Genomic DNA, 18,751 nt, shown 5'->3' with positions numbered 1-18,751 from the left:
CCACTCAAAAATCTGATGGCAGCAGGGAAGAAGCTGTGATTGATTGGTACATGTCCTCAGACCTTTGTATTTTCTTCCTGGTGGAAGAAGGTGGAAGAGAGTATGTCGTGGGTGTGTGGAGTCCTTGGTTATGCTTTTCCGAGGCACAGGAAGTGTGGATGGAGTCAATGGATGAAAGGCTGGTTTGAATGATGGGCTGGGCTTCATTCATGACCCTTTGTAGCTTCTTGCGGTCTTGGGCAGAGCAGAAGCCATACCAAGCTGTGTTACAACCAGAAAGGGTGTTTTTATGATGCATCTATAAATGTTGGTAAGAGTTGTAGCTGACTTGCAAAGTTTCCTTAGTTTTCTGATAAATTAGAGGTGTTCGTGGGCTTTCTTAACTATAGTGTTGGCATGAGGGGGACCGGCACAAGTTGTTGGTGAGCTAGACACCTAAAAACTTGAAACTTCTGACCATTTCTACCTCGTCCCCATTGATGTAGACAGGGACATGTTCTCCTTTTACGTTTCCTGAAATTGAAGACTTTCCTTCGTTTTGTTGATATTGAGGGAGAGATTATTGTTGCTGCACCAAATTCCCCCTCTCTTTCCTGTGTTCTGTCTCGTCGTTGTTTGAGACCTGACCCACTACAGTCATGTCAGCAAAGTTGAAAATTGAGTTGGAGGGGAATTTGGCCACAGAGCAATATATGTTCTGATCAGCAACGAGGCAAGTTTAGCAGGTCTGTTTCCTTATGAAGCTGTCCCAGTGTGCTCAAGGTATTGGTTATTGTGATATTTAATTATGTGTCACCGCTGGTCAAAACCTGTGCTGGTGTTGTTCGTTGTTTAGATTTCAAAGGTTATTCATGAGTCAAATCGCTGAGTTATATTGTCGTTCAAAAAAAGACTTCAATTCAATCATACCGTTTCACTGTTGTGATCTTGGTGGAGATCGATAACTTTGTTTTGAATCCAAAACCCCAGGTTTCTAAACTAAAAAAGGAAGCTGCAATGTTTACGGTTCAAATAAAAAAATTAACACAAAAATTAAAAAAGATTAAAACAGTCAAATATGTTAAAGTTACAACAAAAACTCAGTTGTAATCTAAACTGAATTCTTAAATCGCATTTCCTTCTGCCCCCAGTGAATTCTGATCAGATCTTTCTCACATTATAAGGTTAACCACATGGTTTGTGTACTGCTACGCAGGATTGTGTAAGGATGGAGATTTCTTGAGCCTTTTGTTTCCTTTTGGCAAGATTGTCCCTTCAAGTCTTTTCCAATCTTCCTTTGGTTGCAGACTCCCCATTCAACTTAGGCGTTCTGACCTGTTCTCCTTGGGTCAGAATGGTCTTGGTTCTAATACTCTAAAATTCTGGATTTGCTTCTAAAACACGCTGACCTCAGCTTGACTATGCCAAAAGTCCAACTCATTGTTAGGAGTCTTTCAGTTAACAAGTGATTTAAATTATTTTGGCCAACATGCGAAATTTCCCCTAAACCCTTTTGAGAGAGAGATTTTCTGCAGCCTGCTAAAATCTAAACCAAAACTGCTTGAACACAGAATCACCCCCAGGACTATTCATCCTATTATTAATTTGTTGATCCCTTTTTTTGCACAATATAAACTATTTGGATGAGGGAACAAAATGTAACATCTCAAAGTTTGCAGATGATACCAAGTTGTGGGGAGAGTGAACCATGACGATGCAGAGATACATCAGAATGATCTGGACAGGTTGGCTGAATGGGCAAATCAATGCCTAATGCAGTATAATATGTATAAATGTGAGGTTATTCACTTTGGAAGCAGAAACAAGAAGGCAGATTACTACCTGAATGGCTGTAAATTGGGAGAGGGAAATGTGCAGCGGGACCTGAGTTTCCTGGTGTACCAGTAACTGAAGGTAAGCAGCAGACAGTAAAGAAGGCAAATGTCATGTTGGCCTTCATTGCAAGGGATTTTGAGTATAGGAGCAGGGATGTGTTGTTGCAATTATACTGAGTCTTGATGAGGCCACACTTAGAGTATTGTGTGCAGTTTTGGCTGGAGTTCAGATGAATGAAGGGGGATCTCCTGGAGACTTTTAAAATTCTAACAGGACTAGACAGGATAGATGCAGGGAGGAGAGGTTGCCATCTGTCCTGAATTCAGCATGTAATCCTGTGTCAAGATCTTTGAGTACTTCCTGGAGCATATCCGATGGATATATGGTAAGCAGAACTGGAGCCAATACACAGCTTTGCTTGGTGGGCACTGATGGCAAGAAAGGCATCTGATAACATACCACATTGTATATCATTGTGAGATGAATAAATGACACCGATCAAAAGGCACTGTGCCACCGAAGTAATCCCATCCATTGAAGTAACGGCTACACAGTAATTTTAATTGATGCAATGCCAATTTGTTGTATTATTTCTCACTTGTGTCAGTTCTTGCCCTGGTATTAGTGGGAAATAGTTTACTTCGAAGCCAGAAAATTGATTGCATTTCAAAAGTACTTTATTGATCAAAAAGCGCTTTGAGATGTCTGCTCCATGTGAATGTCCATATGCTTTTGGGGATAAAAACTATTTTATGTATTATTATACGATTATATGGTGTCCATTGACCTGACCAAGACTTTTGACACAATGAACCAGGAAGTCCTGTGAAAGGTTCTGGACAAGTATGGCTGCCCTGAAAAGATCATAGAATCCTTACAGTGCAGAAGGAGGCACTGTGGTTAGCTGCCTCACAGTGCCAGGGACCCAGGCTTAATCCTGGCCTCAGGTGACTGTCTGTGTGGAGTTAGCACATTCTTCCCATGTCTGCATGGGTTTCCTCCATGTGCTTCGATTTCCTCCCACAAAGATGTGTACGTTCGGTGAATTGGCCATGCTAAATTGTCCGTTAGTGTTAAAGGGTTTAGCCAGGGTAAATATCTGGGATTCTGGGGATAGGGCCTGGGTGTCAGTGCAGGCTCGATGGGCCAAATGGCCTCATTCAGTATATGCCTGGATGTCATATGTATGTGACATGGAGATTAGAACCAATCAACTCCTTGCCTTAGCCTCGAGCTTCCAAGTACAGACAAATTCCACTGAGATGAGGATTCCTAGTTGAATACTGATGATTTTTTTTTCCTTCTTGGGTCATACTCAACAAAGTCTTAAACAATTAAGTCCAAAACATAAACTTTATCTTCGTCAGGTTATTTCCAGTAAATCACTCCAGGGTTTTTGCCTTTAAAACAGATTTTTCAAAAATCATTTGCCTACCCCCTTTGCTTATCCTGCTGGACAGGAACCAATCATTATTAGTATAGGTTATTTACCTTGACTCTACACTCTGGCATGGAAATATGTAAATGAAATTCTTTTCCTCTGTGTCTCAGCAACTCTTTATGAGGAAGTTGTATTGATCTGTTCATTCGAATGGGATTGTTCGAATTATGAGACCCTTGCTGTTAAAAGGGTCCTTTTGCTTTACTCAGTAGCTGTATTTTTTCAAAGAATGTGGTTCCTTGTCCTCAGTTGTATCCACCATGCCTTGGGGCAGTGTGTAGTTGGCGAAGGTATTTTTTTTTTAATGCAGAATGTAATGTGTTTTCAAAAATACATGTTTAAGTTCTCTAACAGTGATTTGTATGTGTTTCTATACAAACAGTACTTTTGTAACTGCAGGTACTTTGTGATTTTCTACATTGCATTCATTCTAAATGAATCTTTCTGTTCTGTTAGTTTTTTAGTCCCAGGTTATGCTAAACCCTTCTAACAGTGAGTGATCCTGAGATTACTATCCTAGAGATCCTATTTTTTAGCTCCTGACCTAACTCCCTGAATTGTCTTTGCTGACCAGCCAACACAATGTCCTTCCAAATTTTAAAAGAAAATACAGCTCTTGAAGATATAGTTTCCCAACAGTCAGAATTGATGCATATTCCAAGAGCATTGAGCAAAGATCAACAGCACAGAAACATCAACCTTCAAACATATATGCTTGTTTTTAAATGAATCACAGAATTGTTACAGTGCTAAAGGAAGCCATTTGGCCCATCTTGTCTGCACTAATTCTCCAAACAAACAGCTCACTTAGTTCCATTTTCCTGCCTTGCCCCAAAAACCCTGCATGTTATTTTTCAAATATTGGTCTAATTTGCTTTTGAATGTTTTAGTTGAACCTGCCTCCACCATACTCAGTACATTCCAGAACCAACCACTCGCGGAGTGAAAAAGCTTTCTTTACATCACCATTGCTTGTTTTTGCTAATTACTTTAAATCTGTACCTTCACAATCACAATCCTTCCCAGAGTGGGAACAGGTTCTCCCTGTCTGCCCTGTTCGGACCCTTCGTGATTTTGAAAACCTCCAGCAGATCTCTCCTCAACCGCGTTTTTTGTTTCTAAAGAAAACAATCCCAACTTCTCCAATTTGTCTTCATAACTGAAGTTTCTCATCCCAGGAACCTGAATCTTTTCTACACTCCCTCCAGTGCCTTCATATCCTTCCTAGAGTGCAGCATCCAGAACTGGACACAGTATTCCAGCTGAAGCCAAACTAGCATCAATTCAAAATGCTCAAAGGATTGTGCATTATTGAAAGTACATGCTGGCAATAAAGTTAGATATACACTTTTATATTTGCATACCATTTTAGTTTAACGTTTATTAATTAGTGCCACAAGCAGGCTTACTACAATTAATACTACAATGAAGTTACTGTGAAAATCCCCTAGTTGCCACATTCTGGCCCCAGTTCGGGTACACTGAGGGAATGCACCTAAGCAGCACGCCTTTCTGATCGTGGGAGGAAACCAGAGCACCCATGCAGATATGGGCAGAACATACAGACAGCGACCAAAGCCAGGAATGGAACCCAGGTCCCTGGCGTTGTGAGGCAGCAGTGCTTAACGCTGTGCTGTCCATTTTAAAAGATAGTGATGTTATGGTGAATGCATCTTTTTAGAAGTTTTGATGTGATGACAATGGAAGTGTGAAATCACCCAGAATTCCTTAAAAATGCATTCCATCCCCATGGCAACAGTTTTGGTCACTGATTTTTGATTGGTGACATGTAACTGAAGCCCAGCTGTTACTAACAGTGAAATTATCCCACTGTGATAATATGACTATCGAGTAGGTTTCCCCAGTCTGCTTCTTTCCAATGTCATTGATTATTTATATTTAATGGATTACAAACTGTCCTATCCAGGTATCGAACCCCCAGACCCTGAGAAAGAGAAAGTTGGTATTCTGGCCCTTCAGCTCAAAGAACGAGATGTTGACCATTCTGTAAGTATACTTTCCCAAAGATGTAGCCTGTGATGAATACAACATGATTTAGACACAAGATTTAAACTGTTTTGATGAACGGGAACAATATCTGATTGTGTGTTTAATCTATCCATTGTCAGGAATTGATAATCACCCTCCTGAGTAACGCAGTGGCTCAGTTCAAGAAATACAAGTGTCCCCGAATGAAGAGCCATTTGAGTGAGTAATCCTTACCAAATATTCTTGCAAGCAGACCTGCCTCCTGCTTGCCATTCTTCAATATATTTTTTGAGTGGGTTACTTGCCTCTCTGAAAGCTAATTTTGTGTCACTGTGCTGTTCTGTGTTGACAGTGGTTCAAATGGGTGAAGAGTATTATTATGCTAAGGACTACAGCAAAGCATTGAAGTGAGTATCTTCCGTTATCTATTATGTAAAATTAATTAAAAGATAAGCATGGTCACATTTTAATGTATTTCCAGTTTAAAGTTTATTAGTGTCACAAGTAGGCTTACATTAACACTGCAATGAAGTTGCTGTGAAATCCCTTAGTCGCCATACTCTAGCACCCGTTTGGGTACACTGAGGGGGAATTTAGCGTGGCCAGTGCACCTAATCAGCATGTCTTTTGGAGTGTGGGAGGAAACCAGAGCACCCGGAGGAAACGCAAACACAGGGAGAACATGCAGACTCCGCACAGACTGATCCGAGGCTGGGAATCTAACCCAGGTCCTTGGCGCTGTGAAGCAGCAGTACTCGACTACGTTTGCTGCTGTATTTTTGTGTACGCCTTTGTACTTTGAATCCTGGTGTGGTATAAAACATTTTTCATTGTACTACTGGATACCTTAATTATTTCCAAAATTCTGATGTAGAGCGTAATCCAATACAAGGCTATTTTAGTTCCAGTCCATCCAATGTTGGAAAACATTTCTCACTGTATGAACATTACTTGTTTATTTTCCTCTTTTTCTTTTCCCCTCCAGCTTATTGTTGAGTATTTTCTTTCTCTCACAGGTTGTTGGATTACGTGATGTGTGATTACCGCAGTGAACGCTGGTGGAAGTTGCTTACCTTTATTCTGACCACTGCACTCAAATGTGCTTACCTGATGGCTCAAATCAAAGATTACATCACCTACTCGCTGGAGCTACTTGGGAGATGTATCCTTGCTTCAGTATAGCTACTGTTGCTTTGTTTCCAACATTTTTATGTTACTGGATATTTATATATTGGACACCTCTTAATAACGAATTGCTGGGTTGTAAGTGCCATGTATTTAGATTTTGGGTGTCTCATGGAATCTAGGGTTATGAGGAGCAAGAAGGAAAGTGGAATTGAAACCCAAGATCAGTCATGATCATATTGAATGGCAGAGCAGACTCTGTCGGTCACATGTTCTATTCCTCCTATTTCTTGTGTTCTTGTGGGTATAGTGAGAGCAGAGATGAAATTTTTTTCCTGTTCTTAGTCTCTATAATATGTCCTGAATTATGCCGCGGGAGGTGCATGTGACAGTGTAATCCTGTGGTTATTGTTGTGGTGGCCACAACTTGTGTCCATGTAGCTATGTCTGTCCCTCTAAGAAGAATAGCCTGATGTGAACACTCCTTCAGTCCTGTCAGGTTGACATTCTTTTGCTTTGTGTACTACTTGGCAATAGGATACAGTGGGAGAGTGTCCATTCATTAGAGTCATAAGGGGTGCAGAAGAAGGCCTTTTGGCCCATCGAGTCTGTACTGACAATAATCCTACCCAGGCTCGATCCCACAACCTCACATTTTACCCTGCTAAGCGTCCCCCCCACCCCGCCCCGTACTTAAAAAAAAACATGCCTTGCATATCTCCTCTAAACTTTTCCCCATTCACCTTAAACCTATATCCCCGGTACTTGATTTTTCTCTCCTAGAAAAGAGCATCTGACTATTCACTCTGTCCGTGCCACTCAATATCTTGTGAACCTCTATCAGGTCACCCCTCAACCTCCGTCATTCGAGTGAGAACAAACCGAGTTTATCCAACTTCTCCTCCTAGCTAATACCCTCCAGACCACTCTCGACCTATTTTGCTGTCTGCGGAAGAGAATTCCAAAGGTTAAAGAGCTTTGGAGAAGAAATTCCTCCCTTTCTCCCCATCTTGAGACTTCTCCTGAAAACAATGCCCCTAGTTCTAGATTGTTACTGAGCTGCTGACTCTTGATGAGGTCCAGTTCTGATACTGCAAACCCTTTGGTATCGCACCCAAATGAACCAAGACAGGATATTAGATTCTAAAGGGAATTGCGCCAATTGCAGTGCTGTTGTGATTGAACCTGAATTACCCACTTAACTACATCAAACTGCTAGCAAAGTAGGTGTACCCAGCACCACCACCGAGCATTCCCGGGACCAATATAAATGGTTTCAGAATAACACTCACTGTGTATATACTTTGTCCCAAAAACAAACCGGAACAAAAAATCCAAAGAATGCCTGTACCTTCCAAGTTCCTGTAGGTATCAAGGAACATGGGGAATAGTATGGGAAAATGGCTTTGAAGTAGAAGATCAGCCATGATCTGGTTGATTGGTAGAATGGGCTTGTGGGCCAAATGGTCTACTCCTACTGCTATGTTCCTACCTACAGCACATGGACTATAGCAGTTCATGAAGGCAGCTCACCACCACCTTCTCTAGGGCAATCAGGAATGGACAGCAAATATTGACTTTGTTCGCATCCCATGAATAGTTGAAAAATAGTGCTGAAAACTTGTAGATATCCAGGCTTTCCAGCAGAGGTCACTGGATAGCAGTCAGAAACAAAATCTTGGGCAGCATTGAACAAATGACAGGGTATACCGCTGCTCCACTTGTACATGTCAGCAGGGAATGCTCCAAGGAGTATTAATTGGCTGAAGGTGAGACGTGGGAGGAAGTGCTGTCAGCTGGGCAAACACATCGAACAGGATTCTCCAGTCTCGACCGTGGCGTTCTAGCCAAAAACTCCATTCACTTTCAGTGGCACTGGAAAACCTCAGCTGTGAACAAGATCAGAAAATTTTAGCCATTATGAGAGTGGTGGCCATTGGCTAGTTCTGCGAGCAGTTTCATCTTTCAGTCCAAGATCCAAGACACATGTACTTGCTGGAGGGATGTCATGATGGGCTTAGCAGGGAAGGTTGGGTGGGAAGCAACCCTTAGTGACCATTAATTGGCCTCAGTTTGGGACAGGTGAGAAGCTAAGGCCACCTTGATTTTTATGCCCTGCTCTGTCTCTTCTCTCTTTTTTTCTCTCTCTCTCTCTTTCCCCCCCACCACCACCACCAAGGTTTTGAGGCCAGTTGTAAGGCCCTGGAGGTTGCCCTAGCTCAGCTCTGCTAACTTTGGCCCATATCATAAAATTATCATTCTTTCCTTGCTTGAGAAATGTGTCAATTTAGCTCACATTTGGTACTGCTTTGAGATTTTTCCTTTACTGAAATGACAGCTTCCACACTGAGTAGCGAACAGAAATCTCGCATAGAAAAGAATTTGATAAAAGTGTTGATGGTTAGTATTTGCAGTAACAGTTTTTTAAAATCTTTCAAAATGATGAAAAGACAAGTTACATTGTCTCTACTTCCTTCATACATACATAGAATGAAAGCCCGGCACCAGAGCCTGATTGCGACTCCAAGGCCATCAAAACTGCTCAGAAAGTATGGGCAGACCGTATTTCTTTAGCTGGAAGTAACATATTCACTATCGAGATGCAAGATTACGTGCCATTTGGTAAGTTAATTTTTTTTGAAAATGTTTAATTGATGATAAAATCTATGGTAACTTATCTTGAAATGCAAGCTTCATATTGCAAACCGTTGATGGTTTGACTCATTGCTCTCTGCCTGATTATCATTCCTTTTGCAGCAAGATTAATGATTAAAGTTTATTAAAGTATTAAATTTTAAAGTTTATTTATTATTGTCAAAATTACAATGCAATAGAAACATAGAAGGTAGGAGGAGGGCATTTGACCCTTTGGGCCTGCTCCATCATTCATCACAATTATGGCTGATTGTCCAACTCAGTAGCCTAATCCTGCTTTCTAATGAAGTTATTATAAAAATCCCCTCGTTGCCACACTGCGGCACCTGTTCAGGTACACTGGAGAATTTTAGCGTGGCTAATGCACCTAACCAGCACTACTTTGGGACTGTGGGAGGAAACCCATGCAGACACGGGCAGAACGTACAAATTTCACACAGACAATGTCCCAAGCTGGGAATTGAACCTGGGTCCCTGGTGTTGTGAGGCAGCAGTGCTAACCACTGTGCCACCTTGATATGCAGCCTGGAATATTATTTCTGCTGCTTCTCTGACCTAGAAATAACTTGTTAGCTCTGTTTGCCGTTCTGCATGATTGTTAAGCATGAAACGTATTTTTCAGATTTGTGTTTGCTCAGTGTAAAGTCACTGTTTGTTTCTTCTGTTCTTGTGTCTATTTTTGCTTCTATGTAGTTGAATGTAAAGCCCGCTTCCTGGCTCCAAGCTTCCATGTTGATGTCCCAGTGCAACTCCATGTGTACCTCCGAGCTGACTGCCCTCATCCGTTTAGATTTTCAAAGCTCTGTGTCTGTTTTAACAACCAGGTGAGAAAACGTAGATCCATTCTGAGATAAGACCTTATCTGCCTATAAAGGCAAGATTTTCACCCGAGTGTTTTCTTGGAAGGCAGTAGCACGCTTGAATTGTCAGGTCACACCCTAAACTATACTTCAGTGGTTAAAGACAGTGTGTCATTGGGATATGAAGCTGACCTTCATCAGGATAGTGCTAATGGTTCTGTAGTTTATTTTCCTATCCTTGTGATAGGAAGAAGGCAACTCTTGATCACTGCTCACCATTTCAGCAATCTGAGGTTTAAATGAAGAATGCCTTGTTGTGCAAATAGCTGGAGCTACTGAGACCTCAGAAACCCTATGCAAAAGGGTGAAGTCCAAAATATAGTTGATGAATTCGTGACTCAGGAGCCCAGTTGCTGACAGTTACTAGCTGGAGAGATATTATATTAGTATCCCTCCAGCTAGTATTATATTGTATTAATATTATGCTTCAGGATTTCTCCCGCTCTGCTCTCGATAACCCTCAAGCCAGTGCCTCAATGAGTCAAAGCTGTGGGCCAAATGCTGGCAAGTGGGATTAGGTACACAGGTCAGGGCATTTCATGTGTTGGTGCAGACTCGATGGGCTGAAGGACCTCTTCTGCAATGTGGCAGTCTGTGATACTGAGTAGGGTAGTCTTAACTAGTCAACAGCGGAGCATCATAGGATCATAGAAACTCTACAGTGCAGAATGAGGCCATTCAGCCCATTGAGTCTGTGCCGACAACAATCCCACCCAGGCCATATCCCCGTTACCCCACGTATTTACCCTGCTAATCCTTCTAACCTTCGCATCCTGGGACACTAAGGGGCAATTTAGTTTGGCCAATCAACCTATCCTGCACATCGTTGGACTGTGGGAGGAACCCGGGGCACTCGGACACGGGGGCATGTGCAAAATCCGCACAGACAGTGATCCAAGCTGGGAATCAAACCCAGGTCTCGATCTGTGGCAGTGGTAACCACTGTGCCACCGTGCTGCCCCAAGTACTCAAGGTAAGCTGCATTGTTTTACCTTGGGTGAGCATCTAAATATCCCTGTGTGCATTTTTCAGAGGATGCAGGGTGTGGGTTGGTGCTCTGATTTTGTGTCCCAAGTCTCTGAAATAGGAACAGAAATTGCAGGAACTATACTGAAAGGCTACACACCCAAAATGTTAGTCTGTCTTGTTTCTTCATTATAAATATTGACTGGCCAGCATATTCCTGGGGTTATTTTGAATTTCCATCGTGTAGCTGCTTCCTAAACCCAGCTTCTTGCAGTGTATTACTGTATGTGCACTCTAAATTGGGCAAACACAAATTCTACATAGGTAGAAGTTACAACCCTGAAGCAGGGTTCACACCAGTGTTTATGCTCCACATGAACCTCCTGTTCATACCCTCTCAATATAATTCTTCTATTCCCTTCTCCCTTGTGTTTATCTCGATTTCCTTTACCAACATTTATGCCAGTCACCTCAGTTGTTCCTTGGGGCAGCAAGTTCCATGTTCTAATCACTCTCTCCAATATATTTCTGGGTGTTCTTGGTAGGGAAACTCCGAATTGTCAGTGAACCCAATTGCAATCCCTGTATACTTTGTTATGATCTTAATTTTTTCTTATGAATACATGAATAGGATGGGAACAGAATGATACCCTGGAAGGGTAGGGGGTTTTAGTTCAGTTGGGCAGCATGGTTTGTGCAGGCTTGGAGGGCCGAAGGGCCCGTTCCTGTAGTGTAATTTTTTTTTTGTTCTTTGTTCTTTAAGGAGTACAACCAGTACTGTGTCGTGGAAGAAACCTATCAAACATCTGACATCTTAGAAGCTTCATCACAGGGGACCATGTGCTTGGTTCCTGGCAAAACCAGGCAGTATGTATTCAAGTTTGTTGCCAGGACCGAAGATGTTGGAAAGAAAGTGGAGGTAAATTTTTATACAATCATTATTTGCTGGTTTAAAATATCTGGAAAAAAATGTGTAACTAAAAAATAAAGACTGATAACTTGTACAATTACATTGCAAAATATTTTCTTGCATCAATGGGGTAACGTTTCATTTTTTGTGTTTTTCATGTATTTAAAACATTCGCAGGCTGTAAAAATCTTGTATATTTTTATAGCATTTGGTTGTGTAAAATTGAATGGATTGACTTTTGATGAAAAGTGTTCCAAAAATCTTCATCGAGGCAATGTTTGCAGGGTGGCACAGTGGTTAGCATTACTGCCTCAGCGCCAAGGACTTGGGTTCGATTCTGGCCTTGGGTCGCTGTCTGTGTGGAGTTCGCACATTCTCCCCGTGTCTGCGTGGGTTTCCTTCCACAGTCCAGAGATGTGCGCGTTAGGTTGATTGGCCATGATAAATTGACCCTAGTGTCAGGGGGATTAGCAGGGTAAAAATGTGGGGTTATGGGAATAGGGCCTGTGTGGGATTGTGGTTAGTGGAGACTTGATGGGTCGAATGGCCTCCTTCTGCACTGCAGGGATTCTATTCTATGAATAAGCTAATCCTGTCAGTATTTGGTGCTATTTCTTTTGTCTGTACCATCAGATTACTTCTGTAGACTTGGTCCTCGGTAGTGATACTGGCAGGTGTGTGATCCTGAATTGGAGGAGTGGAGGAGGAGACGCTGCATCTTGCCAGGAGGCCTTGCAGGCCACTCGGTCTTTTAAACGACGACCAAAGTTGCCTGACAATGAAGTATGTTGGGACAGTATTACAATACAGGCAAGCACCATGTGAGTACAAGAAATGGTTAATTTGTTTAATGCAGTTATTTCTGCATGAAAGTCCTTTATTCACAGTTTTTGATGCCAGTAATTTGTTGCTGTGTGTCAGAGGCAGAGTGCAGTGCCGGTAATCTGCAGTTGCATCTCTAGAGTTGATCTGAAAAACTTGCTCAAAAGAGTGGCACGGAAAGAATAACTAAGAATAGAATCTTTGCGAAGGGTGTGATTTAATTGTATTGCTGGTCACTTGAGTGAGCTAGCAGTCCTTATCCTGAATACATATGGAATAAAGTGTACAATATTAGTCTGCATGTTTGAAACTCAGGTTTTTGAAACTGTTGTAATATTTATTTTGGGGAGTATAGAATCCATTGAGTCTGTACCGACCACATCCTACCCAGCTTTATTCTCGCAATCCCACACATTTTACCCTGCTATCGCTGACTCTAAAAGTCAATTTAGCGTGGCCAATCCACCTAACCTGCACATCTTTGGACTGTGGGAGGAAACTGGAGCACCTGGAGGAAACCCACACAGACACAGGGAGAACGTGCAAACTGCACACAGCCGGTGACCCAAGCCGGGAATTGAACCCAGATCCTTGGCTCTGTGAGGCAGCAGTGCTAACCACTGCCGCCGCCGTGCTAACTGTTCTAACAGATATTGGTCTTTGAATTGAGTCTTTGACGTAACTTTAGTACTTTGCGCACTCTAAAGTTGGCTAGTTTCTCTGGGTCTTCCAGTAGTTGTGGTGAACATATTTTCTTGCATCTATGGTGAAACATTTCATTTTTTGTGTATTTCATGTATTTAAAACATTTACAGGCTGTAAAAATCCTGTATTTTTTTTGGCACTTGTCATGTAAGATTGAATGGATTGTCTTTTGATGAAAAACATTCCAAAAATCTTTTGCAAGCAGCGCAATGGTTAGCATTGCTGCCTCACAGCGCCAGGGGTCTGGGTTCAATTCCAGCCTTGGGTCACTGTCTGTGTGGAATTCGCACATTCTCCCCTTGTCTGCGTGGGTTTCCTTCCACAGTCCAAAGATAGGCTAGGCTGATTGGCCGTGCTAAATTATCTCTTGGTGTCGGGGGATTAGCAGGGTAAATGCCTGAATAGGGTTTGGGTGGGATTGTGGTTGGTGCAGATTCAATGGGCTGAATGGCCTCCTCCTGCACTGTAGGGACTGTATGTGTGATTGTATTGAATGGGTAGAAGATTTCCTGCAGAAACTGCCCCCTGTTGTGTTTTGTAAGTTATCTGAAGATTGGCATAGCCTGTGTTCTGTGTGGATCTGCTGTTTCGGAGTAAGGACTTGCAGCTTAAAATGTTTGTTTCTGTCCATGGTGAGCTTCTTTTGTCGCTTTTTTTTCTTTTTGCAATTGAAGGGTGATTTCACGAGTTCCAAGAATATCAGTGCAGCTGCGACATGAGCCCCCTGCATTGACCAATGAAATGTATTGCTTAGCAGTTACTGTTCAGTCACAAGAGGCTACCGTTGCAAGAGATGTCAAGCTCACAGCAGGTTTGAAACCAGGTATGTGTCTATGTACATGTGATATACCAGCACTTCTTTTGTCAGATTATACTGTTGACCCATCATAGAATTCCTACAGTGCAGAAGCAGGCCATTCAGCTCATCAAGCCTTCCAGGCCCTATCCCCATAACTCCATGTATTTACCCTGCTGATCCCCGGCACTAATTTAGACTGGCCAATCCACCTAACCTGCACGTTTTTGGGCTGTGGGAGGAAACCAGAACACCTGGAGGAAACCCATGCAGACACAGGGAGAATGTGCAAACTTCAGGTAAGTCACCCAAGGCTGGAATTGAACCCCGGATCCTGGCACTGTGAGGCAGCAGTGCTAGGCACTGTGAGGCAGCAGTGCTAACCGCTGTGTCATTCTGATGCCCTGGAACCGAAAATGTGTCTTTTGCATTTCCTCCTTGTAAAGAAGAGCATCTTTGGCTTATCTGTTGCACTGATGTGCTGGGCATCCGCATCATTGAGGATGGAGATATTTGTGGAGCCTCCTCCTCCAGTGGTAGATTTGCTTTGAAGCTCTGCATGATTAGAAGTGTTGAGTCATTCAATCTTTTGGCCACCACCCTTCCTAGTTTGGTATCAGCTGCAAATTTACACTGAACTTTTGAATCCAAATCATTGATGTATCTTCAGAGTCATAGTTCCAATAATATGTTTTCCGGTCAACCCACTGAGTTCTTTAACACACCACCTGCCGTCCTCTAAGTAACAAATTAGGCCGCTCGTTCTCAACGAGCGTGGTGGCACAGTGGTTAGCACTGCTGCCTCACAATGCCAGGGATCCGGGTTCAGTTCCTGGCTTGGGTCATTGTCTGTGTGGAGCTTGCACATTCTCCCTGTATCTGGATGGGCTTCTTCCCACACTCCAAAGTTAGGTTGATTGGCTATGCTAAATTGCCCCTTAATATCCCAGGATGCGTAGGTTAGAGGGATTAGCAGGGTAAATATGTGGGGTTGAGGGAATAGGGCCTGGGTGGGATTGTTGTAGGTGACCTCCTTCTGTGCTGTAGGGATTCAATAGATTCTTATCCATTCTGACTTACCTTAGGTTTGAACTTCACTTTTAGTGTGGAATTTTCTCAGATGGTGTTGGAAAGCTAGGTACAATGTATTGTAGAGTTTTTCACAGTCTACCTGGATTGCGACCACTTCAAGCAAAAGATGTTGGTCAAGAAGGATCCCTCCCCTTCTAAAGTTCTCTGCTGTTTGCAGTGCTGCATAGATATTCCTCCGGTTTACTACTGGGTGTTCCACTATTTTCCGCAGAGTAATGGGTCCATCGTTGCTGTTACCTCTCTGACATTTTTATTAATTTGTGCCACCACAGCAGCATGTTTTCTGTCCACCAGATCCTCCTTTCGTACCTCACATCCCTGGAAACTTAGTTGATTTTTGAGCCCTTTTAGCCTTCTTAGAACGTTGATGTTATTCATATCAAAATCATTAATTTTGGTTGGGGTTCTTAGTCAATGTCGTTTGTGAATAAAGAGAAGGTAATCAAGAAGTATATTTGCTTAATTTAAATTTGTTGGCTACCTATTTCAGTTAAAATCATGCACATACAAACATCTCTGTTTCGATTCCTTTTTTTTTATATTGCTGCTTAATTTGAGCCGCTGAAATAGAGGACTAGTAGGCCGTTCAGCCCTACCAGTTTGATCTTCACCTCAACTTCATTTACCTTCGTTTGATCCATCGTCCTTGATAGATCATCACTGTCTAATATATATATATGACTTTGGAGTGTCAATTGATTGAACAATCATGGGCACAGTAGCTGTAGTGACTAAGTGATTGGAATAGTAATCCAGAGAACAAGTTTTCAAATATCCCTTCATTCTCATCTTGAGAATTCGGAGTTAGTGTTTTTTTTTGAAACACCTGGAAATCTGCAGTCTCAAGGTGACCATGAAGTTCTCTGACTGTCATTAAGAGTCTGACTGGTTTGCTGGTATCCTCAAGGAAAGAAAGTGCCACCAGGTCTGACCAATATGTGACTCCAGTTTTGCACAAACAGGTTGATACAAATCTTGAAAGGATTCATGAAGAAGATCCATTTCTCAGGGCAACTAGAGATGGACAATGAATGCCAGCTTTACCAGTGATGCTCACATCCCACAAATCACATTTTTTTCTACAAAGTCACGAGATAGAGTAAAATTACGAGAAGTAGAGAGGGTCGAGCGCTGCAAATTTTTCAGATCACCAACAACCTGTCCTGGGCCTCCCATGCCGACAGTATAGTTAAGAAAGCCCATCAACGTCTCTACTTCCTCAGAAGACAAAGGAAATTTGGCATGTCAGCTATGACTCTCTCCAATCTGTATTTTACAGATACAATCAGAAAGAATGCTTTCTATGGTATATCACAGCTTGCTATGGCTCCTGCTCTGCCCTAGACTGCAAGAGACTACAAAAGGTCATGAATGTAGCCTAGTCCATCACACAAGCCAGCCTCCCAACCACTGACACTGTCTACACTTGCCACTGTCTCGCAAAAGCAGCCAGCATAATTAAGAACCCCATGCACCCCGGACATTCTCTCTTCCACCTTCTTGTTAGGAAAAAGGTACAGAATTCTGAGGTCATGTACCAACCAACTCAAGGACAGCTTCTTCCCTGCTGCCATCAGACTTTTGAATGGTCCTACCTCACATTAAGTTGATCTTTCTCTACACCCTAGCTATGACTGTAACACTAAATTCTGCACTGTCTCCTCTAGAATGGTATGCTTTGTCTGTGTAGCATGCAAGAAACAATACTTCTCACTGTATACTAATACGTGTGACAATAATAAGTCAAATCAAAACTTCAATTTTTTGACTTTGAGAAATGTTCTTCCTAACTACACTCTTGAATGATCTAGATCTAATGCTTCCTTGTTCCATTGCCCCAGTATTTCCATCCAACCTGGCAGCACCTTGATTTTAAAATTCTTATCCTTTGTTTTCTAATTTTCCTTTCTATCTCCCTCTAACTTTCTTCAGTGCTGTAACCCACTAAAATTGCTGTGCTCCTCTAATCCTGGGCTCATGAACTTTGATTTCAGTGGCTATCCCTTTAGCTGCCTGGGCCAGTAAAGTCTAGGATCCCCTTCTTAAGCCTTTACGTCTCCAGTTCTCTCTGCGCTTTTAAGACACTGCTTAAAATTTACCTCCTTCAAGTTTTTGGTTTTCTGTCCAAATAACAGCAAATAAAGCTCTGTGTCAATTTTGTAAAGTGCCCCTGGTCATGTTATTATGTTAAAGACACATGGCCGATGGTGCAGTCATGAAAATTGTTTGAGCAAGAGGCCAGAATTGTGGAATTGGATCAACAAGTGGCTAAAATTGGAGAGCAGAGATCTTGCAGGGTCTGTACAGCGAGAAGTTGTTGGGGATAGGGAGGAATGAGGCTGTGGTGGGAGTTGTGGATATTTTAAAATGAAGCTGCTGCCAGATAAGGAACTCTGTGTAGGTGGATGAGTAGTGACAGCAGCAACTTACATTTATGTACTGCCTTCTAATATAGGAAAATATTCCAAAGAAACACAATGTATTTTTTCACAGAATTGATGTGCGTAATGTCCTAACAATGTTAGGGGTTGTGGATCTTGAACAAAAAGACCCAAAAAGTCCAAAGATGTGCGGGTTACGTTGATGGGCCATGCTAAAAATTGCCCCTTCGTGTCCTGAGATGTTAGGTTAGAGGGATTAGCGGGTAAAATATGTAGGGATGGGGGGGTAGGGCCTGGGTGAGATTGTGGTTGGTGCAGACTTGATGGGCCAAATGGCCTGTCTCTGCATTGTAAGGTTCTAATGATTCTATAAGAAAAGATGTGGATAAAAGCAAATTACTGTGAATGCTGGAATCTGAAACCAAAAGAGAATGTGTTGGAAAATCTCAGCAGGTGTGGCAGCATCTGTAAGGGGAGGAAAAGAGCTGACATTTCGAGTCTAGATGACCCTTTGTCAAAGCTGAAAAAAGAAAAAGATGTAGTTTGCTGGCATAGATTCAAAATAACAACACAGTTTATTCTAGGAGGTGCCTCAGCTAACTAGAAATGAAACCTGTGAAACACCCCAGTGACATCAGCATCAAATTGTGATCAGTTCTTAAAGCTATCATGCAACCACTTAAACATATAGCAATGGGTGAATAGGATTTGATGCTAATTAGGGTTTGAATTTCAGAGTTTTAGATGTTCATGGGAGTGTGTAAGGTGGCAGGAAAGCAAGGAAGAGCATTAGAATGGCCTGTTCTAGAAATGATAAAAGCAGTGATGAGGCTTTAAACAGCAGATGAGCTGAGGCAGGTCAAAGACAGATGATATTACAGAGGTAAAATCAAATGATCCATATGGAGTGAAACTTTTCATTTCTTTGAAATAAACATTTGCATTCTAGAGAACTTTGTAAATTCAACACTTAATTCTACACCCAGTTACTAATTTATTCCATGATTCACCTAGTTGCTATTTCAAATGAAAAGGTAAAAGAAATACCTGCATATTTCAAGCATTTGCATTTTTCAAATGCCTCTAAGCATGCGGTGAATGAATTTTGGAGTACAGTAGCTATATTTAGGCAAATTTCTTCTGAATTGAAGCAAGATGGATGAGACACACCCTTTGTCCTCTTTCTCTTTTGTC

At 42.0% G+C, this 18,751-nt stretch overlaps 1 protein-coding gene across 1 annotated transcript in view; it reads left to right on the top strand.

Annotated features, from left to right (window-relative positions):
• The window catches only part of trappc11 (trafficking protein particle complex subunit 11), a 54,469-nt gene that overhangs the window by 25,361 nt on the left and 10,357 nt on the right, over positions 1–18,751 (top strand). Inside the window, exons 12-21 of the mRNA XM_080189423.1 lie at positions 5,184–5,263; positions 5,386–5,464; positions 5,598–5,652; positions 6,262–6,407; positions 8,709–8,770; positions 8,860–8,992; positions 9,719–9,849; positions 11,615–11,770; positions 12,395–12,582; positions 13,963–14,111. Of these exons, the coding sequence (XP_080045549.1) occupies positions 5,184–5,263; positions 5,386–5,464; positions 5,598–5,652; positions 6,262–6,407; positions 8,709–8,770; positions 8,860–8,992; positions 9,719–9,849; positions 11,615–11,770; positions 12,395–12,582; positions 13,963–14,111 (1,179 nt within the window). The remainder of the gene's footprint in view (positions 1–5,183; positions 5,264–5,385; positions 5,465–5,597; positions 5,653–6,261; positions 6,408–8,708; positions 8,771–8,859; positions 8,993–9,718; positions 9,850–11,614; positions 11,771–12,394; positions 12,583–13,962; positions 14,112–18,751) is intronic.

Source organism: Carcharhinus amblyrhynchos, chromosome 5, assembly GCF_965287045.1.
Source record: "Carcharhinus amblyrhynchos chromosome 5, sCarAmb.v2.hapA, whole genome shotgun sequence".
NCBI classification, from domain to species: Eukaryota; Metazoa; Chordata; class Chondrichthyes; order Carcharhiniformes; family Carcharhinidae; genus Carcharhinus; species Carcharhinus amblyrhynchos.
The sequence above is the reverse complement of the archived record's forward strand: the minus strand, read 5'-3'. Positions and strand labels throughout refer to the sequence as shown.